The sequence below is a fragment of the Purpureocillium takamizusanense genome, chromosome 12 (genome assembly GCF_022605165.1).
Source record: "Purpureocillium takamizusanense chromosome 12, complete sequence".
Classification (NCBI taxonomy): domain Eukaryota; kingdom Fungi; phylum Ascomycota; class Sordariomycetes; order Hypocreales; family Ophiocordycipitaceae; genus Purpureocillium; species Purpureocillium takamizusanense.
The window spans coordinates 141,566-161,479 of NC_063079.1; the positions used below are offsets into that span (position 1 = coordinate 141,566).

Consider the following 19,914-nt stretch of genomic DNA (forward strand, 5'->3'; position numbering starts at 1 on the left):
GCTGTTTGCTATTTTGGCCGAGGGCAGTAGTGTGTCTTAGTCGGTGGAGTTTACTGTAGGCCGGACTATTCTATCCATGACGAATTTGTTGGCTGTTGGCCGCGCAGAGGAGGCTCGGCGAAAGACGATCCACAGTGGCGTCGACGGCTGGCCAGAAGCCGCTGCTGCTAGTAGCACGCCTGGACCAGATCCTGCCGCTGACGGAGCAATTTGTCTCAGCTTCGGCCAAAGTGTTGATGCCCTCGGGTCGGGGGGCGTTTGGCTGCGATGAATCCGTGTACATTGATTGGCTCGGCCGATCTGCAACGGGCAACTCCATCGCATATGCCAGGAGGCTTAGCTGGCATCGGACCGGTAGTTGGGGCGGCCCAGAGATTTCAGCAGATGGATTGCGTTGGTAATGGGATTAAGTATTGAGTAATGATCTGAGGGCACTGCCATGGGCGATGGACTATAAGAACCGTGATCGGGGTGGCTTCCCAGAATGTCAACGGTGCCGGAGACTCTCGTTCCATCAAACAGTGAACAACTTGGATGAGAAATCGGGGAATAGCCACAAGTTCTTGAATCTCTCCAATACAAGACAGAGGCTCAATGCGCCAAAACCACACTCCAAAAATGTTCCAAAGCATTGTCTCGTGGCTGAGACGGGACAACGATGTACGAAGGCTCCTCCTCCTCCCACCTCCCCAACGCGCCCCATGTTCATGTTGCAACGTAACAACGTACACTGACACACAGACATTGACACACACGACAGGACCAGCCACGTGAAAAGCATCAAGAGTCAACGACCCCCAACTCTACTAGAGACAATAACCTGTATGACTCCACTTCCGACCCCGAGCAAGCGTCTGACCCGGCCGAGGAGGTGCGGCAACAACAAAAGTCATCACAGTACCCCGAAGGCGGTCGGGCCGCCAACCTGGTCGTCCTGGGCAGCTTCTGCGCCATCATGGGCGGCCTCGGCCTCATGAACAGCATCGGCGTCTACCAGTCCTGGATATCCTCGCACCAGCTGCGCCACGTCCCCGAGGGCCAGCGCGGCTGGATCTTCGGCATCTACAACTTCATGGTCTTCTTCTGCGGCGTCCAGATCGGCCCCGTGTTGGACGCACACGGCCCGCGGTGGCTCATGCTCACGGGTCTGCTGCTGTACGTTGCGGCGTTTGTCGCGCTGGGGTTCTGCTCCGCGTACTGGCACTTTGTCGTCGTCATGGGAGTCGTCGCGGGGGCTGCCACGTCCATCGTCTTTGTCGTGCCCGTCGCGACCGTAGGGCAGTACTTCAACATCAGGCGCGGAGCCGCGACGGGACTCGCCATGTCGGGCGGGAGCCTCGGTGGTGTTCTGTTTCCGCTCGTGTTTGATGCGCTGGGCGATCGTCTCGGGTTCGCCTGGACGACCCGCGTCATCGGTCTCATCACCGTCGTGCTGCTGGTTGTTGGGTGCGTCATGGTCCGCCCGCGCAGCAAGTTCCGTAAGCAGGCGCAGCGCGACAGCCAGAGCATCCTCCCGGACTTTAAGATCCTGTGCAGCCCGGCCATATCCCTCGTGACCGTCGGCGTCTTCTTCATCGAGTGGGGCTTCTTCGTCGGGCTTGAGTACGTGTCGTCGTACGCCCTGGCCCACGGCATCAGCCGGCGCCTCTCCTACCTCATGGTCGTGTTCCTCAACGCCGGGTCGTTTCCCGGCCGCTGGCTGCCCGGCATCGTGGCCGACAAGTTTGGCCGCATGAACACGCTGCTGTTGACCAATGTCCTCTGCATGATGTCCATGCTGGCCATCTGGCTGCCGGCGGGGAGCAGCGTGGGCGCCATCATCACCTTTTCCGTCGTCTTTGGCTTTGCCAGCGGGAGCAACATCAGTCTCGTCCCGGTATGTGTCGGGGAGTACTGCACGACGCAAAACTACGGCAGGTACTACACCACCGTGTATACCGTTGTCAGCCTCGGGTAAGTCCGTTGCGTCTATTCTCTCCTACAATTCTCGGGGGTGATGTGTGCTCGTGCGTTCCAGACAGGCTAACCGAGTGTCGCAGCGCGCTTACAGGCGTTCCAATTGCGGGCGAGATAGTAAGCAGCAGTGGAGGATCCTACCAGGGCCTCATCGTGTTTGCTGGTGCATCCTATCTGGCGGGGGTCGTGTGTTTCGTCGCCGTCATGTGGCTGAACCGGCCGCGGGCAGGTTCTTGATGAAGCGATGACATGGAGACAAAATAGACATGATACCAAATAGACTCATCAATTCAATCAAAAGTAGAAACCCCTTCTTCAACTGTGCGTGAGCGTCATATTTGCAAGAAGAGCAGTTGCTGCAGCGGATAGGCTGCGCAGATGCGCCGTCACGAGACGGGAGACTAGCATCGATGTTGGCACCTTGCAAGCCCGCCCTTGGCTGTAACATGTCGTCAGATCCCGCCTTTTCCGCAAGTCTGACAAGTGCAACTCACATGCAGTGGGCGCCGTTGCACAAGCCCAGCCTCCAGGCCTCCTTTGCAGCAGCACGATCGTGTGCGGCTTGACTTGCTTGGAGATACGAAGTAGGTTGCTCCGCATCTCCACGCTCAGCTGTCCAGGTCTGGCATGGCGGCTGGAAGCCACCTGGGACGATGCCAACCGATGATGGACTGGCGCGAAGGCGGAGGTGGCGGCGGGGTTCCGTCTTCTCCTCCACCGGGGGGCGGCCTGCCCCATCAGGAGAGGGGGGAGGGGGGACGCACGCCTCACGAACATGGCGGCATTACTTCATACGCCCTTTCGTCACTCCTCGCCGTGCTTCATTCTGCTCCTATCTGACTCTTTGTAGCGCTACCGCTCTCATCAAAGGTGACGGTGACCCCTCGGCTGCTTCACGTTCAAACTCACTCCAGGTCATCCGCACGGCTCCAAGACAAGATGGCAGTGAACATGGAGCAATCGGCCATCTACCCGAGTCTGCGGGGCAAGACGGTGCTCATCACGGGCGGCGCCGAGGGCATCGGCGCCGCAGCGGTCGAGCTCTTCTGCAGGCAAGGCTCCAACGTCGTCTTCCTCGACATTGCCGAGTCTTCTGCCCAGGCGCTCTGCGACAGCATCAAGGCCGTTGAAGGCGCGACGCCACCCGTCTTCATGCGCTGCGACGCCGCCAACCTCGACGAGCTCCGAGCCTGCGCCACCAAGACGCTCGAGCGGTTCGGACGCGTGCACGTCCTCATCAACAACGTCGGCGCCGCCGGCCCCAAGACGCGCGTGCCCACGTCCGAGGTAACCCCCGAGTCGTTCGAGGCCGACGTCAACGTGAACCTGCGCCACCAGTTCTTCCTGACGCAGGCCATTGTGCCGTCGATGCGGGAGCACGGCGGCGGCGGGAGCATCATCAACATGGGGTCCATCACGTGGAGGCTGCCGGCGACGGGCCTGCCCATCTACACGACCATGAAGGCGGCCGTCATGGGCATGACGAGGACGCACGCGCGCGAGTTTGGCGAGTGGGGGATCCGCGTCAACAGCATCATGCCCGGCGCCATCGCGACGCAGCGCCAGATCGACACCGTCTTGACGCCCGAGTACGAGGCGGAGACGATGGCGGGGCAGTGTCTCAAGAGGCGGCTTCTGCCGGTGGAGGTGGCGAGGCTGATGCTCTTCTTGGCCTCGGACGATTCGAGCGCCATCACGGGCGGCAGCCACGTCGTTGACGGAGGGTGGTGTGGCGACACGTAAGCGTCCTCGTGCATCCAGCAGAGCTTGTACGAGAGGGAGTTTATGGGCCCCGAGTCCAATGTGAGTTTAGTAGTTGTGGATTAAGCGTTCTCCCACTTGGAGGTGGTGGTCATATCGACCAACTCATCGTGATAGAGTTTTGGGACGATGTGCTCTGCGTACATGTATTGCTTCAATCCAACCTCCCTCTCCGGGGCGCAGGAAGAACTAGGCTTGATGTACTCTCAGTACTCTGAGTACCAACCGCCATCCTTCCAATCGACAGTCCCTTATCTTGCACACTTTGACAAAGATGTTCCTTAGCATGAGGTCGCCATGCGACAGCGCAATTCGAATGGTCAGTTGGTGTGAGAGTGATGTGCACCATATCAACGGCTAGAGCCTCGCACAAGCCCAGACTCCAGACCATCAATCGCTTCTCCACGCCCACACGAACGGGTATGTTAATCACATATCATGCACGATTGGCAAGGGTCCTATACCGGATTGCAACTTCTAACTACTACGAACTTCGTACTTCGTGTCATGACCCACACCGCACTGTCGGGCTCAACTCGTCAGTAGTGGCTTCATCATCCCCTGACCCGCGCTCAGGCTCTTGACCAACGACTAGATGCTCATGTGATGGTGACTTTCAACCCATCGTCGCGTTCCGCTTCACATTTGTGGTCCGGTTGCCACGCCGGTACACGTGGCCGTGACCCTGTCGGGGGTTTCGGCGCTTCTGGAGCTTGAGGAGCATCTGGCGCTTTTGGCATGTTCCCCATGTTCGGCATCTTGGGCATTTTGGGCATAACCGGCCATTCTAGCCATTTCAGTGGTGGCCATGCCCGCCAATTCGGGGCTTGCGTGTCTCGCCGCTCGTACACCTTTCCGGGCACACTACTGATTAAGAGAATATTGACTCCGTAGGCGATATCTTCCCACGACAAGTCTTTTGCTTTGGAACTCTATAGAAACGGTCAGTTTAGTACTTAAGTAGTTACCTTTCATATATTCCACAAGATGCTTGAGCTTACATCATCGTAGCACCACTGGACTTGATGGCTGGGCTGGTTCAGGATGCTCATTTCGCCGCAACTTGCCGGTCGGCTCCTGAGTTTACGCATGTGCTTCACTGTGTTCTCAATACCTGTCACCAGGCTGTCGCTCCATTCGTCGTACCCGCACTTGCCATGCCACTTAAGTGACCCTCTTGCGTGCAAAGCGTGATCAGCAAGAGTATCGGTGCGCTTCGTGACGTTTCGGATCTCGTCGTCAACGTGCTCACGCGCCCCGTTGACGGGCGTCGCAAGATCGTGAGGAGAAACCTCCACCTCTCCTCGGGGTTCAACGGCATGGTTTCGCCCGCGCGAAGCGACCAGGCCGAGAGCCTATTGGTAGTGTGAGTAGATACATTCATCATCACAGCCCTAGACATAAGCGAGCCACGAACCGGAGAGAGAAGAGTAGAAAGGGAGTAAAACAAGACCGCGGATCTCATGATGACGCAGACAGTACCGGATTATCGTGACTGTTGGATGAAGACTTATCCAAAAGGCTTGAGAAGAGTCAGCCGGCGCAATTCTTCATGGAGTCAGGCCGACGAATATATACCCTCACTTCTGGGCTTGTCTTGCAGTCAACCTCAGGACTCCGAGGCCTTTGAGATCAATGCAAGATAGCGCCACACGCACGCAAGCATGGGTAAAGGGTGGTCTGAGGCAACGCTAATCTTCACGTCATGGACTCCCTCATCTCCTCGGAGCTAGTCTTCTAACTACACATATTCTTCATCAAGAATCACTCGAGGGACAGCAACATATGACACTGTAGGTAATGATCCTCTGTTCTCAATAGCTTGGCGCTTGATGATGATGATAACGATACCAACTATCGCTGAGCACTAGTTACTGCTAGAGCATAGTGCTTGATTAAAAGTTCACCCTGTCTTAACGGACCCAGTGCATATACGAATGCAAACAGGGGTGCTCACGGTGGTCATACCACCACAAGCACGCACAAATGGCATACACTGCTGCGCATATGCCATGGTCTTGGCATTAATGCAGCGCTGCCTCGTCATCCCTTTGCATTGATAGCATGCGAAGCACTGAGGCAGGGCAAACAGACGGTCGGAACACTTTACTTACTACCGACTTTTCCGCAATCATGCTCCGGAGCTCAGGTGTCCTAAACAATCACGCGTTATGGCATTCCATGAAACAATCCTTGACGCTATGCCCTGGGAACCGCTAACAGAGAACCAGCTCCAGTCTAGAAGCCGCACTGGCAGGTGGGGAAATGGTGGTCGGGCCGGAACAAGGAGCCCTGCTGTGACGTGTCGTCGGAAGCGGCCTCTGGTTTATTGACCCCATGGCAGGCGGCATTTTCGTGCGAACGGGGCCTGCTCTTGGGGACGTGAGGTGCTCCCTCTGGCATTGAAGCTTTTGGAGCAGCCAGTGCCTACCTACCAATTGGGTGACCGCCGCCCATATCTATATCTCCTACCATATATGCTTCGTATGTACCATGTTGTAAGTCAACAAGCGATCTCGGTCTACGACATGTTCCGATTCAATTTCTTGGCAGGCCACTGCATTCGTATTCAGGCCTTCGGCTGCGGTTCTCATAAAGCCGGCCTCCATGACAGAGCATGGGGAACCCTCCCTACACCCATCGCTCAACGATCAAATCATCCGACACATCGGCCCGTCCTCACCATGCGGTGTGGCCTCCATCTATCACCAAATTCCCTCCCGTCATGAAGCTACTCGCGTTACTCAGCAGGAACAGCGCAGCGCCCTTGTACTCGCTCGTCTCGGCGAGGCGGCCCATCATGTTCTCGCTGCACCACTTGTCTCGCAGGCCCGGGTCCTCCTCAAAGTTCTTGAGAACCATGGGCGTCAGCGTGTGGCCCGGGCTGAGGCAGTTGACGCGGATGTTGGGGCTCCATTCCATGGCCAGGTTGCGGGCGAGCTGGAGGACCGCCGCCTTGGACGAGTTGTAGACGGGGCACAAGAGGCCCTTGTTGGCGACGAGCCCTGACATGCTCGCTATGAGACACATGCTGCCGCGACTCTTGTGTTTGAACATGGCACGGGCGGTCGCCGTCGCCGTCATGAACACGCCCGTGAAGTTGACATCCATCATCTTGCGGGCATCCTCTATGGTGTACTCCACCGCTGGAGTCACCAGCTGGATCCCCGCGGCGGCGACGAGGCCATGGAGACCCTTGTTCTCGTCTGCTATAGAACTGATGACCTTGTTTAGACTCTCTGTGCAACGGACGTCAATCTGGCGATACTCCAAGGAGCCGCCCCATTCGGGGACGACTCGACTCTGCGCCTGGTGCCAGTCTGCGTCTGGTCGCTCTAGTCTGTCGAGGCAGTACACTACACGACCCGTCAGTAAAAACTGCAAGTCATTCCCTACAAATATGGGGCAGCATTTCGTGAGACTACCTACCTTTGCCCCCTGCCTCCACGAGCGACTCTGCCAGGGCGAGCCCAAGGCCTCTCGCGCCGCCAGTCACGACAAACGTTCTCCCAGCCAAATTAAAGTCAGCGAACCGCTTATTGCCGACTTCAGCGTGCTTGGGAAGCCCATTAAGGAGACGTCTCTGACTAGCGGCGACGCGGAGATGGGCACTGACTTCGACAAGCGATGGTCGGACGGTGTTCGAGGAGCGAGCGGGGATGCAGAGTACATGTTTCCCACGACAGCCCATCAGTCTCACGCCAGCTTCTGGCTGCAAGCTTCGGTGCTGGACGCGTGCCAGTCCAGCTCGAACGGACATGCTGAAAGCCGCATACAGGTCGGGGCATTGCCCTAGACAGAAAAGAGCGCAACACGATGTTGAATAATGGTGTTGGGCTTGCTTTCAACAAGACGCCCAACTACTACGTTACTACATGTTTTAATCAATGACGACGAGCGACACGAGCCTAAACACAAAGCCTCTGAACCGCCAAGCTGCCGCGCTTGCGTCATGCGCACACTCACCATCGTGAGGGGAGCGACGGCGCGCTCGCCGCAGCTTCACAGCTGAACTTGTTGCCAGTAGCGCTCCGAGCTTCCGGTCCATCGTCAGCAGTTCCGGCGCCTCCTCCCCACAGTTCAAGCTCCGGCTGATCTCCACCTTGCCGGCTCCCCGCGCATTCCAGTCGCCCTCCCTCCCGTGATTCGCAAGCGACGCTGCCGGCCGGCATTAATTCAGGCAGAAGATGCCCTGCTCTTTGCTTTCCATCAGTTGTCGGCTCCATGGCCGGCGCGGATGGGGGCGGGGATGTTCGACGCCACTGCCCGTTGCTCTCATTCTCGACCAGACGTTATGGAGCACAACTAAAACTCCAAGACCCGATCGTGTAAGGAAGGGTGGACTCATAGACTAGTTAACTAGTTAGTTGTTGCTCCTTTGCTACCCTAGTCTTCTAGAGTTAAAGACTGGAATTTCCTGCCAAATTGGCTTTTCCGTATACTAACTCTATCACACCCTTCTGCTGTTGCTGGAGCCTAGCCCTCGATCGGCGACAGGGGGCAGTTTTACGCGGCATGTGTCCACATTTCCCCTCTGGCGGAAAGACGAACAGCAGCACCGCGTTGATCAACACCATCCTTACGAGCAAGAAGGCAAACCCATTGAAGAAGATCGCCAGGGGGGGCTATGTGTGATGCCATGTCTATATGCAGGCCTCATGTTATGCAGCCGCATCTTCCCTGATGTGGCACTGCCGTGAAGGCACTGGATGCGGTCCCTGGGCTATGTCAACCTCACCAGTCATGACACGAATAGCCACCACAAGTTGACGACGGGCAACCGCCATGAACCCATCATCTCATTGATCTAGGCTTTAGGCTTCAGCCCAGCATCGTACTTGCCATGCTCACACGTCGCTACAATCGCACGATCGCCCTTCCGCCTCATGACACCCCTCAGGGCAGCGAGCTTCTTACCAATCTGAAGAACCTCGCACTCAATGAGCACCTCGTCCCCGACAAACACAGGAAGCATGTAGCTGACGTTGAGCGTGCGCGTGACGCCCAGCATCTCCCACGAGCCCGGCGCCAGGAAGAAGGCGACCGGCAGGGTGGTGCACACGTCGAAGATGCTGGCGGTGCAGCCGCCGTGCATGGTGCCCATGTTGTTGCAGTGCTCGCGCTGCACGGTAAAGGCAAAGGTGACGCCGGGTCGCGGGTCGTTGGGACGGATGGAACAGACGCGGAGGAGCGGGACCCAGTCGGTCATCCAGTTCTTTGTCGGCTCCATCAGTTGGAGTGCTATTCACGGGACGGTAAAGCCAAAAGGACGTTGCTCACCTTGCCGTTCGAGTCTTGAGCAATGACGTGCAGCCAGGCGTCGATCTTTTGCTCTGCTGTGCCATGATAGAGGATGTTGTTGTTGCGGCCATTATTCCCTGTGGCTCCCGTCTTTTTAGTATCCTTGTTTTTGGGTCCGCTCATTGTTGTCGTGATTTGTTTGGAGTCTACGAACTTTGTACGGATGAACCTGGGGGAATAGAGGGTTCGGAGGAATGATGGCTGCGAGCTTACGGTTCGGTTCCTCCCCCGCGACTAGGGACGGCTGACAAAGTCGATGCCTACTTTCTCTCCATCTGGATCATATTTCGCTTCTCAAATTCATCCTCAAAATAAGCCGTCCATGTTCCTTTACCCTTTCAGACCCACGCCTGGGAGACACGTTGGGGGAACATGAACGCGGCCACCTCACGCCTCTCCTTACCATCAAACACGGGCATCATCACCACAACCTGCCAGACCACTGAATATCAGGTTATAATCATTCATTAGCTAATCTTATGTAGCTATGGAACAAACTTGTCAGACGCCGTCGCGCTTGTCCAAACATGTCGCAAAGTAAACACAAAGCACCACAGTCCGGACATCCTCCACGTCCCAAAGCGCGAGCACGGGAAAACACAGTGTCTCCCAGTCAAGAGAGCCTCGTATGCAGACCAACCACGTTCATGCTCACGCGTACTTGACATCGCCGACACCCGGGTGCTGCTTCCCATCGTCTTGGTACGCCGGCGGCGCCGCTCCTCCCAGCCCAGCAGAGGCTCCCACGGCAGGCACGCCAGTATGATGCGCTGCGCTCTCGCCACTCACCGTGGGCGGCGTCGTGCTACCAGCCAGGGCACCCGCCTCGGCGCCCCTGAGCGTCTCCAAGAGCGTCTTCGCGCCGGCCGGCCACGTCGTCAAGCTGGCAGCGGACCCCTGCGGGTTCACCTGAGGGACCTGACCCTTGAGGATCTGGTCGACGGTGGCGTGGGCGCTGTAAAAGGCGGCGTTGGCATCCTTGCGCTCGACGACGACGGTGCCGTCGACCTGGATTCCAGCGTAGAAGCCGCGTGACTTGACGTACGAGAAGACGGGCTTGAAGGCGCTGGCGCTGAGGCTGCGGCGGTGGCTCTTTTTGGGATCGTCGCCCGGCTGAAGCGTCGTCGTTTGGGTCTGCTGCTGCTGCTGTTGGCCTTGCGTCGTCGGAGTGTCTGTGGGAATAGAAGCGGTATTCTTGTCGGTGTTATTCTTCTTATCGTCCATGGCCGCGCCAAAGTCCACAGCACCACCTGCTCCATACGGCCCAGCCACGACAGTCAGATCGCTGCCCAGGCTCACGCGCGTATTGGTAAACGCAGCGAGCGCCTCCTTGCTGTTGATGACGCACACGCAGTCGTAAATGTCGAGCCCGATCTGGAACCCGCCCCCGACGGAGTGCACCTGGATGCCCGAGGGGGGCCCCCAGGAGCCGTCGGGCAGCCGCGCGACGAGGATGCCGGAGCCGGTGGCGCCGGAGAACTGGAACCCGGCGCGTAGGGTGGTGAAGATGGCGAGGCCCACGGCGCGCGAGATGACCTTGGGCGGGATGGTGACGAGGACGCGGTTCTTAGGCTTCTCCTTTGTCGGGTCGATGACGCCGCCCGTCGACTCGGTGGCGTTGGCGTTGGTCGAGGTGGGAGGCTGGCCGGCGCCGGGGTCTGCGTAGACGCCCTTTTCTGCAGGAATATCAGCGGCTGTATAGGCGTCATGTACCGGTCTGTCATATACTACTCACTGCAGAAGGCTCGGAGAATGGCCGCTGCCTTGTCGCACTCCTTGTCCAGGGGCTCCGGCAGGAAGCTCTGGCTGCCTAGCTTGTGTGCCAGGCTGTTGATGGGCGCGGCGGCCTTTGCGCCGAGCTGGGAGAATCTCTCCCCCCAGCCCGACTTTTTGCTGTGTCCATGCTGCTGCTGCTGTTGCTGCTGCTCATGTTCGGACGTGGTGGGCGCGGCGGGTTGGTGATGCGATGTCGATGGCACAGGAGGGGCGCCGCCGGATGGCAGCGCGCCAGACGCCTCTGTGGGAGGAGGAGGGGCAAAGACGGGCGCTGCGGGGTTGTATGCCGGGATCGCGTACTGCTGGTGCTGGTGATGATCGTGCGGCTGCTGCGGCGGAGGAGGTGGGAACTGCTGCTGCTGGTCTGGCTGCCCGGGCGGCGGAGGGAAATGGGGCTGCTGATGCTGCTGCTCCTGATGTTGTTGTTGTTGTTGTTGTTGTTGTTGCTGCTGCTGCTGCTGCTGCTGCTGCTGCTGCTGGTCGTACTGCGGAGGTTGCGCGTACTGATGCTGCTCGGGATGCTGTGACTGTGACGGCGCGGGCGGAGGGCCGGGCGGGGGTGGCGGAAAGTCGCCCTGCTGCTGCTGATAATGGCCCAGCTGCTGGTAGCCCTCTTGGGACTTTTCCGGGTTCGACATGTCGGTTGAAGATGCCTGGACTTTTTTATTTTCGGGGTCAGTTGAGGGAACAGAGGGGCGGCACGATGAGATGAGCTGGGACGACAAGGAAGTTGCGCTTTTATTAGACTTTAAACGTGTTGCGTGGTTAGTAGGTTACCAGGAACAACCATGGATGCGACTTTATACCACGCAGAGCGACAGTGATATCATCCAGTCTCCAAGCCCAACAGCAACAACAAGCTCCAAGAGCTCTCAGTGGGCCGCGTAGACGGCGTGGAGCTTGATGTCATCACCCCCCCCTCCTGTGGCTGACGCTGATGCATGCGCTTCCTTGATGCCACCACACAGCCTCCAATGTCCCCGCTACGCTGAGCCCTTTCAGGTCAGGGTCCACGTTCCTAGCGGGGTGTTGTTGGCTTGTTTGGGGGAACCAGCGGTCTGGTAGGTGGTGTCTTCAGGCGAGCCAGCGAGGCGGATGGATCGTGGCTCAAGCTGTCGCGTCTCTGTTGCGCCATCGCAACGCACAGCCCAACTCGCTTCGAAGCTCATGTGCGTCGACGAGACGCGAATCGAAACAGACAGCATGAAGACCATTGGCATCATTGGCGGGAGCACCGACATCGCCACCGTGGAGTACTACAAGCTCATCAACCAACACGTCCGACAGGAGCTCGGCGGCCTGCACACGGGCGAAATCATCATCAACTCCATGGACCTCGCATGGAGCGCGCACTACGTCAACAACCAGCTCTGGGACGAAGGGGCAGCGTACCTGCGCGGCAAGGCGGCGAGCCTGGAGCGCGCCGGCGCCGACTTCATCATCTGCGTGTCCAACACCTGGCACCGGGTGGCGGACGAGTTCATGGCAGGCGTCAGCATACCCCTGCTACACATTGCCGAGCCCACAGGCAAGGCCATCCAGGACAGAGGGCTGAAGAATGTCGCGCTGCTGGGCACAAAGGCAACCATGTCGTCGCCATATCTGCCGGAGCTGTTTGCGGCGCAGTACGGGCTGGTCGTCACGGTCCCGACGGAGAAGCAGCAGGATCTGATTGACGGCGTCATCTTTGGCGAGATTTCGTACGGGCGGTTCACGGAAGCGTCTCGCGAGGCGTATCTCGACATCATCGACGACCTGGTGGCGCGCGGGGCGCAGGGCGTCGTGCTGGGATGTACCGAGATTCCCCTGTTGGTGTCGCAGGATGACCGGCCAGACGTGCCCATGTTTGATACGCTGCGGCTTCACGCCAGGGCTGCGGCGATGAAGGCCATCTATGATTAGCTCGAGGGGGGAGAACAAGGTCGCACAATTGGACTTGAATGCGAGGTGGGGAGGCGTTGAGGACGCGGTCACCCGTCATCAAAGCTGTGAAACTCCGAGCCGGACACACGCACACGCACATAGCCTCATGCGTGGGTGGGCTTTTTTCCGAATTGCCTCAGTGAACCCGTCCCTGGTCTATATCGCGAGGCCATTCAGTGTCTTGGATACCCAGATCTACCTCCGTGCTTTTGTGGTGCCCAATATCACAAGATAGAAAAGGCTGGCTGAGAATAAAAGCAATCTGGCGAAGATTCCGACAGAGCTTCAGATATGCATCTGGCACGACACCCCTTCTCAATGCCTATGCACCCTGGCCTGACTCGTCTCAGCGAACTCTGTCGGCTTTTGGCTGTCAGGAGTCACAAGTTTCCCTCTTACTCCTAGCACGGGTTGAATCCATGTCATCCCATCATATTGGCCCCCCCCCCCAACACACGACCATCTACCTGGTAACTTATATTGTTTCTACACCCTCGAAAGAAACAGGGCCATGCAAGTTGAAGCACAGCTGGGGCGGCTTTGCGCTGCAGGTCCCCTGCAGCAGTCACCCACCGCATGCATGGAGCAGTCAAGCAACCAAGATCTAAACGTCAAGGTTACAGGGCTCGAGTTACACGGATTAAGGCCCCGTGCAGTGCCGGTCGGGCTCCGCTTACACGATAACGTGCCGTCCGTCCCCGCTGCCGCCGCGCGGAGTTGCATTCTCACATTATCTCTCATCCCAGGATATATCACATCACCACGACACACACTCACCGACCGTGCCATCACAAACTCGCCAGGGCATCTTTCAACGCGCCCTTCCCCTCTCCTCATCCACTACCCTCAGGGAAGAAAAGAAAAGACACGCATACGGACATACATACACGCCAAGCATGACACGCAGCCCGCCGCCCCCCGACCCGTCCCTCCCGCGCATCCTCTGCCTCCACGGCGGCGGCACCAACGGCCTCGTCTTCCGCATGCAGTGCCGCGGCCTCGTCGCCGCCCTCAAGCCGCACTTCCGCTTCGTCTTCGCCGAGGGGCCCTTCGCCTCGGACCCGCACCCGGCCATCGTCGCCGTCTACGGCGACTGCGGGCCCTTCCGGAGCTGGCAGCGCTGCCGGGACGACGACCCCGCGGTCACGGCCGACGAGTCCGCGGACAAGATTGCGGCCGCGTGTCGGGCGGCCATGGAAGCCGACGACGACGATGAACACGAGGGCGGCACCGGCCCGTGGGTCGCGGTGCTGGGATTCTCGCAGGGGGCCAAGATGGCGGCGAGCCTGCTCTGGTCGCAGGAAAGGCTGCGGCGCGAAGACGAGGAGGACAACGCTGCGACGACGACAGGCACGAGCATAAGAACGAAGACGACGAAGGCGGCTACAGCGACACGTCCTTCGCTGCTGGCCGACTTCAAGTTCGGCGTCCTCATCGCAGGCAGCCCACCAACCGTATCGCTCGACACGCGCGTCCGGGCTCCCATCCCGCGCTTCTCTATCGACGCGCAACGCTCGCTGCTCAACCTCGCCGAGTGGCCCGCGTCGAGCAGGGGCGAGCACGCGCTGCGCACGACGCCGACGGTGCACGTCCACGGCGTGCTGGACCCGGGCCTGGCGCGGCACCGGCGGCTGCTGGCGGCGTACTGCGCCGAGGGCACGACGCGGCTCGTTGAGTGGCAGGGCGACCACCGGCTGCCCATCAAGGCGCCCGACGTGCAGGCCGTGGCGGATGCGGTGATGGAGGTTGCGCGGGAGACGGGTGCTATTCTATACTGAAGAGGAGATCCCGCGTGAATATAGAATGGCCGGCCGTGTACGAGTGAGAGGCAAAGATAGGGTGGGCTCTCTCTCTCTCCTCCCCTACTTTGCATATTGCGGCATTAGATGGACGTTACTGAGACCAGTGCTGCCAAGTATCAGCTACTACTATAGATTGTGTTGAACTACGCGCAGCTGCTCTTTTGAATCACATCGGTCAAAGTGATGAGCGGCCAGACGCCATCATCATGCCTTTCTTTCCTACCGCCTTGTGCCACCCATCCTCGGACGGCCTTGTGCACCACCAACCTCAATATGTACGTAGACACGCCCGCAACGGGAAGACGGGCGCTGGCCCCCCCTTCCTTTTGGCCACATCTTGATGTGACAACAGCTCCAGCCAAGACCCAGGAGAGGCGCAACGAGTTCCGTCGACAGCTCAGGTAACCCCGACTCGCTCACCCCCAGACGTCTCGCCAGCGAGGGGAAAACGCCATGTCACATCTCATACCCAGCGCACCAGGCAGTCTTGACCAGCACGGTGGCGAGACGTGACTCGCAGCGGCATGCGCTGTCTCTCCGTCCGTGTCACGAGGTTGGGAGATGCAGCAGCTCCTTGAGATGCAACCAGCTCCCACCGCAGCAGCCGCCTCCTCCTCCTCCTCCTCCAGTCCCTTTCCCCGCGCCCACCCATCTCCATGGTTACACCACGAACCAGTTGCCGCGCTGCTCCCCTTAGCACAGCACAACCTTGAGACACGGCTGAGCACACCATCTCCGCCGGGGCAATCGAACCTGCGTTGAGCCACAGGAGGGGGGCGCACACTGGGCGGCTTCAGAGAGCGTTGCCGAGTGCATCGCAACCATGTACAGATAAACAGCTTTACTCCCGTCACGGACCCCTTCCATCTCCCTCTCTCCATCGAACACGGACAGACAGCCTGCCTGTGCCATCAGCGTTGCTGCCCTTTCCGCCATGGCGTGGGCAACCATCGCGAACCTCTGCTTTCTCGGCGTAGCGTACGTCGCCTGCACTTTTGTCTATCAAGTCGTGCACTACCACTTCTTCCACCCGCTCGCCAGGTTCCCAGGCCCGTTCTGGGCCGGCGTCACGCGGCTATGGCTGGGATACCATAACATCATCGGGGACGAGCTGGAGACGTTTGCTCGGATCCACGAACAATATGGCACGTCTTCTCTCCTTCATGTTGCACGCCCCAGCGAAGAGCCAAAGCTCCTACACCCCAGCAAGCAAGCAGGCAACCAGACAAGCAAGCAACAAAGGCTAACAAAACCACGGCCATGTCGTCGTCGCCGCGGTATACAGGCCCCGTAGTCCGCATCACCCCAACGCTGCTCTACGTCCATCGCGCAAGGCACATCCCCGCCATCTACAGCCGCCGCGCCGACAAGTCGAGCTTCTACATCACGGGGGCCTGGGGCAAAGTCGAGTCGCTCTTCAACATGCGCGACGCCGGGGTCCACGCGCGCGCCCGCAAGATCATCGCCGTGCCGTACAGCTTCTCCAACGTGCAGCGCATGGAGCCGCTCGTCGACGAGCAGGTGCGGCGCTGGATCGACAGGATCGACGCGTCCTTTGCCGCACCGCCGCTGTGCCGCGAGTTCAACTTTGTGCCCTGGGCCTTTTACCTCGCCTACGACGTCGTGTCCTCGGTGGGCTTCGGCGCGCCGATCGGCTTCATCGAGCAGGGCAGGGACGTCTTCGGGCTGGCGCGCTGCGTGGGCGACGGGATGCCCGTCTTTGGCCTCATGTCCATCTTTTGGCCGTTTACCGAGTGGATCAAGACGACGTTCCTGGGCAGGTATCTCGTGTCCAGCCCGCAGGACAAGACGGGCTTTGGGGTGGCTCTTCGCTTCCGAGACGAAGTCGTGGAGCAGCGCCTCAAGGATATTGCGGCGGGAAAGGCCAGCGACAGGAGGGACTTTTTACATCAGTATGTTTGTCGATGTACCTACCACATGCCTGAATGACGCCCGTCGTCGTTGTCGTCCGAGACATGGGTTCTTCTTTTTTGTTTCCTTTCTCGTTAACCGGGGTCTAGCTTCCTGGAGGCTCGGGACGCCGACGGCAAGCCTCTCGACATCGAATACGTCAAGGCCGAGGCCAATCTGACCCTCGTCGCCGGCGGCAACACCGTCGGCAGCTCACTCAACTCGTTCCTCCAAAACATCCTCATGAGACCAGACGTGTACGAGAAGCTGACATCGGAAATCGACGACGCGACCAAGGCCGGCAAGCTCTCGGCCGCCATGCCGCAGCACGCAGAGGTCATGGAGCACTGCCCGTACCTCGTCGCCTGTCTGCGGGAGTGCATGCGCATCGACCCAGAGGCACAGACGACCATGCCGCGCATCGTGCCCCCAGGCGGGCTCGAGCTGTCCGGCTACTTCATCCCCGCGGGAACCGAGGTGACGTGCAGCCCGTGGCACGCGCACCACGACACGAGCATCTACGGCGACGACGTCGAGTCGTTCCGCCCGGAGCGCTGGATGTACGACCGCGACAGGGCCGTCGAGTATCTCAAGTACAGCATGAACTTTGGCTCCGGCGTGCGGTCGTGCCTGGGCAAGGACCTCGCCATGATGCAGCTCTTCAAGGCGGGGATCCTGCTTCTGCGCTCGTTCCGCGTCGAGTTTGTGGATGAGCGGACGCCGGTGCGCCGTCGGATGAAGGGCGGGCTGCGTATCTTTGAGGAGATGAGGCTGAGGATCGAGCGGCGCGCGCCGGTGCTGTGATGGAGCATGTTGTTGAAACCGAGAGGCTTACCTACCGACATCTCAGAAAGGCAATTCTGTTGGCGGCAAGGTCTCTAACTTAGTTGCTCCCATGTTTGGCTCGTCGCAACGCCCCCGTGGCTGTGACGGAAATTCACCAGAAGTCATCCCACACCATCATGTCAAGGCAACTCCCTGATAACTCTCATCACTCCACTTTCAGGTTCGCTCACGATGCATGCGGCTCCAGCCTGCCACGATCCTGGGGGAGGGATTCCCGCATAGTCAATCTCATTATTAGCGCCGTCCAATCAAGCGCGCAATCAATGCTAGAGGGGGCCCTTGTAAGAATTGATTGCATTGATGCCAACAGTCTCTTTGTGCAGCCTTCATAGTGGATCTTACTACTACTACCATCGTATTAGCGTCGGCGGTCTGGACCGGCTTCCAAAAGGAGGCTCTGCCGAGAAGCGCGGCTCCTTGAAGCGTTTTTGCTCATTTCCATCCATCTCTCGCTCACTTCACGCTCGTTCTTTTTCACCGGTCTTTGGAGCCGCACTCTGTCGTTATCGTGAGCCCAAAGACACGGAGCGTCTCTCGCTTTCAGCAGCCCGCCCTCTTTTCATCTACTCTTCTTTGAGACTTGTTGCCAGATGAAGGGCTCGGCTGCCGTCGCCGCCCTCGCGGCGGTGGTTCTGTCGACGGTGGGACCGGCCGCGGCAAAGGAGTCGCTGTCGCTGGACTCTGATGGTGAGCATGCTCAAGCCAGCTGGTTGACGACGAGAACTCGCCATCTCAGTGCGAGCTATCGCTAGGGTTGGTTCGCTAATAAAAGGTCGTTCAACCGCAGACTCGACGAAACAGGCCGCCGGCACGCTGGCCCGAGACCTCATCCAGTACTACCACGGCAACGAGACGGGCCGCATCCCCGGCCTCCTCCCGGGCCCCCCTCCGTCGGGCGACTACTACTGGTACCAGGGCGCCGTCCTGTGGGGGAGCCTCATCGACTACTGGCACGCCACGGGCGACGCGGCGTACAACAAGCTCATCGTCGACGGGCTGCTCTGGCAGCAGGGCCAGCTGTCCAACTTCATGCCCCTCAACTGGACGGCGCAGATGGGCAACGACGACCAGGGCTTCTGGGCCCTGGCGGCCATGCTGGCGGCCGAGCGCGGGCTGCCTAACCCCGTGTCGGGCGAGGCGCAGTGGCTCAACCTGTCGCGCAACGTCTTTGACAACCTGGTCGACAGGTACGACGACAAGACGTGCGGCGGCGGTCTGCGGTGGATGCTTACGTCGTTCAACAATGGCTACAACTACAAGAACAGTCAGCCCCTCCCTCCCTCCATCCCTCCCTCCCTCGTGGGCTCGCTCATTCCCTCGGGCTCCGACTGACTTGTTTTTACGTCTCCGTGTCCTGCAGGCATCTCCAACGGCGTCCTCTTCAGCCTCGGCGCGCGGCTGGCGCGCTTCACGGGCAACAAGACGTACGCCGACTGGGCGGACAAGACATGGAACTGGATGACGGAGGTCGCCCTCATCGACTCCAAGTCGTACGCCGTGTACGACGGCGCCATGGTCACGGACGACTGCAAGAAACCGAGCAAAATCGAGTTTTCCTACACGAACGCCATCTTCACCATGGGTGCGGCGTACATGTACAACTACGTGAGTGTTTCCCCCGTCCATCGCCTCTCGTGACACGCGATGGCACCGGACCATTCTCGTGAGAGCAAGAAGTGAAAACACGATGCTGACCCGGGGAAACACGTGCAGACGGATGGAGACTCCAAGTGGCAGAAGCGCGTCGAGGGCCTCGCCAACCACGGCGTCAAGACCTTCTTCCCCGACGGCGTCGCGACCGAAGTCTCATGCGAGCGGCAGGGCAGGTGCACAACCGATATGAAGATGTTCAAGGGCCTGCTGCACCAGTGGTACGCCGCGGCGACGCAGGTGGCGCCCTTTCTGGCGGGCACCATCGCGCCCGTGCTCAAGACGTCGGCGCGGGCCGCCGTCAAGACGTGCACGCACGGCAGCAGCGGGACGGGGTGCGACTTCGCGTGGGCCAACGGCACGACGACGACGACGGCGCACGAGGGCGAACAGGGCGCGAGCGAGGAGATGAGCGCGCTGTCGGCCGTGACGTCGCTGCTGATGCCCGCGTCGGCGGCGCCGCTGACGGCCAAGACGGCCAAGTCGGGCGGCAACGGCGGCGGCGGCAATGATGCTGGCAATGGGGGCGGCGGCGGCGGTGACGGTAAAAACGGCACGTCTGGCGGCGGAGACGGCGCAAAAAAGGACGGCTCGTCGGCGGGCATCAAGACGGGTGTCGAGGGCTCCGTGATGGCGATGCTGACGGCGGCGTTTGTCGGCTCGGTCGTGTTGGGCGCAGTGCTGTAAGCAGTAAGCGCGTGTATCATCACTACGTCAACTGAATGCGAGGGCCGAAGCCCGCGTGCTACTGTAATGATAAAGATTCAAAATGTCAGAAGGTGCCGAGAGGCAAGTGTGTGACGCCGCGCATCTACTACTCTTTTGCAAAAAAGAGGGTGATGTTATTAGTGAAGAGGGATGATGCGCAAGACGGAAGTTGGCTTGCACGAGGAGACAGCGCATGCTACTGGTGCTCTGTGCTCCACTAACACCAGGGCACCTACCCGACCTTAGTAGTACTTCGTACCTGCTAACGGCGCCAATTACA

At 59.4% G+C, this 19,914-nt stretch overlaps 9 protein-coding genes across 10 annotated transcripts; 6 read left to right on the forward strand and 3 right to left on the reverse strand.

Annotated features, from left to right (window-relative positions):
- Positions 1-618: 618 nt before the first annotated feature.
- Positions 619-2,193, forward strand: JDV02_010259 (uncharacterized protein; the record flags this gene model as incomplete). The annotated part of the gene is made up of 3 exons (XM_047991990.1): positions 619-660; positions 761-1,953; positions 2,040-2,193. 3 exons carry the CDS (start codon positions 619-621, stop codon positions 2,191-2,193), a joined length of 1,389 nt encoding a protein of 462 aa, XP_047848003.1.
- Positions 2,194-2,738: 545 nt separating this feature from the next.
- Positions 2,739-3,979, forward strand: JDV02_010260 (uncharacterized protein). The gene has a single exon (XM_047991991.1). It carries the CDS (start codon positions 2,896-2,898, stop codon positions 3,697-3,699), a length of 804 nt encoding a protein of 267 aa, XP_047848004.1. The 5' UTR covers positions 2,739-2,895; the 3' UTR covers positions 3,700-3,979.
- Positions 3,980-6,214: 2,235 nt separating this feature from the next.
- Positions 6,215-7,594, reverse strand: JDV02_010261 (uncharacterized protein). The gene is made up of 2 exons (XM_047991992.1): positions 7,147-7,594; positions 6,215-7,073 (listed from the first exon to the last, which is right to left on the reverse strand). The coding sequence occupies exons 1-2, from the start codon at positions 7,475-7,477 to the stop codon at positions 6,397-6,399; spliced, it is 1,008 nt and encodes a 335-aa protein (XP_047848005.1). The 5' UTR covers positions 7,478-7,594; the 3' UTR covers positions 6,215-6,396.
- A 609-nt stretch (positions 7,595-8,203) lies between these two features.
- Positions 8,204-9,390, reverse strand: JDV02_010262 (uncharacterized protein). The gene is made up of 2 exons (XM_047991993.1): positions 8,998-9,390; positions 8,204-8,932 (listed from the first exon to the last, which is right to left on the reverse strand). The coding sequence occupies exons 1-2, from the start codon at positions 9,139-9,141 to the stop codon at positions 8,525-8,527; spliced, it is 552 nt and encodes a 183-aa protein (XP_047848006.1). The 5' UTR covers positions 9,142-9,390; the 3' UTR covers positions 8,204-8,524.
- Positions 9,391-9,465: 75 nt separating this feature from the next.
- JDV02_010263 (uncharacterized protein) lies at positions 9,466-11,551 on the reverse strand. The gene is made up of 2 exons (XM_047991994.1): positions 10,754-11,551; positions 9,466-10,694 (listed from the first exon to the last, which is right to left on the reverse strand). The coding sequence occupies exons 1-2, from the start codon at positions 11,430-11,432 to the stop codon at positions 9,670-9,672; spliced, it is 1,704 nt and encodes a 567-aa protein (XP_047848007.1). The 5' UTR covers positions 11,433-11,551; the 3' UTR covers positions 9,466-9,669.
- A 381-nt stretch (positions 11,552-11,932) lies between these two features.
- On the forward strand, positions 11,933-13,069 carry JDV02_010264 (uncharacterized protein). Its single transcript, XM_047991995.1, has one exon. The coding sequence runs from the start codon at positions 11,962-11,964 to the stop codon at positions 12,694-12,696; it is 735 nt and encodes a 244-aa protein (XP_047848008.1). The 5' UTR covers positions 11,933-11,961; the 3' UTR covers positions 12,697-13,069.
- Positions 13,070-13,341: 272 nt separating this feature from the next.
- JDV02_010265 (uncharacterized protein) lies at positions 13,342-14,929 on the forward strand. The gene has a single exon (XM_047991996.1). It carries the CDS (start codon positions 13,614-13,616, stop codon positions 14,493-14,495), a length of 882 nt encoding a protein of 293 aa, XP_047848009.1. The 5' UTR covers positions 13,342-13,613; the 3' UTR covers positions 14,496-14,929.
- Positions 14,930-15,604: 675 nt separating this feature from the next.
- Positions 15,605-17,405, forward strand: JDV02_010266 (uncharacterized protein). 2 transcript variants are annotated; one of them, XM_047991997.1, is made up of 3 exons: positions 15,605-15,664; positions 15,805-16,432; positions 16,541-17,405. In XM_047991997.1, the coding sequence occupies exons 2-3, from the start codon at positions 15,942-15,944 to the stop codon at positions 17,232-17,234; spliced, it is 1,185 nt and encodes a 394-aa protein (XP_047848010.1). In that variant the 5' UTR covers positions 15,605-15,664; positions 15,805-15,941; the 3' UTR covers positions 17,235-17,405. The 2 variants fall into 2 exon arrangements, with proteins under 2 accessions (XP_047848010.1, XP_047848011.1); XM_047991998.1 differs by lacking the exon at positions 15,605-15,664 and having other exon boundaries at positions 15,691-16,432.
- Positions 17,406-17,650: 245 nt separating this feature from the next.
- On the forward strand, positions 17,651-19,711 carry JDV02_010267 (Mannan endo-1,6-alpha-mannosidase). Its single transcript, XM_047991999.1, has 4 exons — positions 17,651-17,963; positions 18,064-18,540; positions 18,637-18,881; positions 18,990-19,711. The coding sequence occupies exons 1-4, from the start codon at positions 17,867-17,869 to the stop codon at positions 19,611-19,613; spliced, it is 1,443 nt and encodes a 480-aa protein (XP_047848012.1). The 5' UTR covers positions 17,651-17,866; the 3' UTR covers positions 19,614-19,711.
- The last annotated feature ends 203 nt before the right edge of the window (positions 19,712-19,914 follow it).

Excerpts from the sequence above, each read along its gene's own strand:
- JDV02_010267 (XM_047991999.1), top strand. The coding sequence starts at position 17,867 with ATGAAGGGCTCGGCTGCCGTCGCCGCCCTCGCGGCGGTGGTTCTGTCG. Across the intron at positions 18,541-18,636 it reads TGGCTACAACTACAAGAACA|GCATCTCCAACGGCGTCCTC; the intron begins GTCAGCCCCTCC and ends CGTGTCCTGCAG. Across the intron at positions 18,882-18,989 it reads CGGCGTACATGTACAACTAC|ACGGATGGAGACTCCAAGTG; the intron begins GTGAGTGTTTCC and ends AAACACGTGCAG.
- JDV02_010264 (XM_047991995.1), top strand. The coding sequence starts at position 11,962 with ATGTGCGTCGACGAGACGCGAATCGAAACAGACAGCATGAAGACCATT.
- JDV02_010263 (XM_047991994.1), bottom strand. The coding sequence starts at position 11,432 with ATGTCGAACCCGGAAAAGTCCCAAGAGGGCTACCAGCAGCTGGGCCAT. Across the intron at positions 10,695-10,753 it reads CATTCTCCGAGCCTTCTGCA|AAAAGGGCGTCTACGCAGAC; the intron begins GTGAGTAGTATA and ends ATATTCCTGCAG.
- JDV02_010260 (XM_047991991.1), top strand. The coding sequence starts at position 2,896 with ATGGCAGTGAACATGGAGCAATCGGCCATCTACCCGAGTCTGCGGGGC.
- JDV02_010261 (XM_047991992.1), bottom strand. The coding sequence starts at position 7,477 with ATGTCCGTTCGAGCTGGACTGGCACGCGTCCAGCACCGAAGCTTGCAG. Across the intron at positions 7,074-7,146 it reads CGTGGAGGCAGGGGGCAAAG|TGTACTGCCTCGACAGACTA; the intron begins GTAGGTAGTCTC and ends CGGGTCGTGTAG.
- JDV02_010265 (XM_047991996.1), top strand. The coding sequence starts at position 13,614 with ATGACACGCAGCCCGCCGCCCCCCGACCCGTCCCTCCCGCGCATCCTC.
- JDV02_010266 (XM_047991998.1), top strand. The coding sequence starts at position 15,780 with ATGTCGTCGTCGCCGCGGTATACAGGCCCCGTAGTCCGCATCACCCCA. Across the intron at positions 16,433-16,540 it reads AGGAGGGACTTTTTACATCA|CTTCCTGGAGGCTCGGGACG; the intron begins GTATGTTTGTCG and ends ACCGGGGTCTAG.
- JDV02_010262 (XM_047991993.1), bottom strand. The coding sequence starts at position 9,141 with ATGAGCGGACCCAAAAACAAGGATACTAAAAAGACGGGAGCCACAGGG. Across the intron at positions 8,933-8,997 it reads CTCAAGACTCGAACGGCAAG|AACTGGATGACCGACTGGGT; the intron begins GTGAGCAACGTC and ends GAGCCGACAAAG.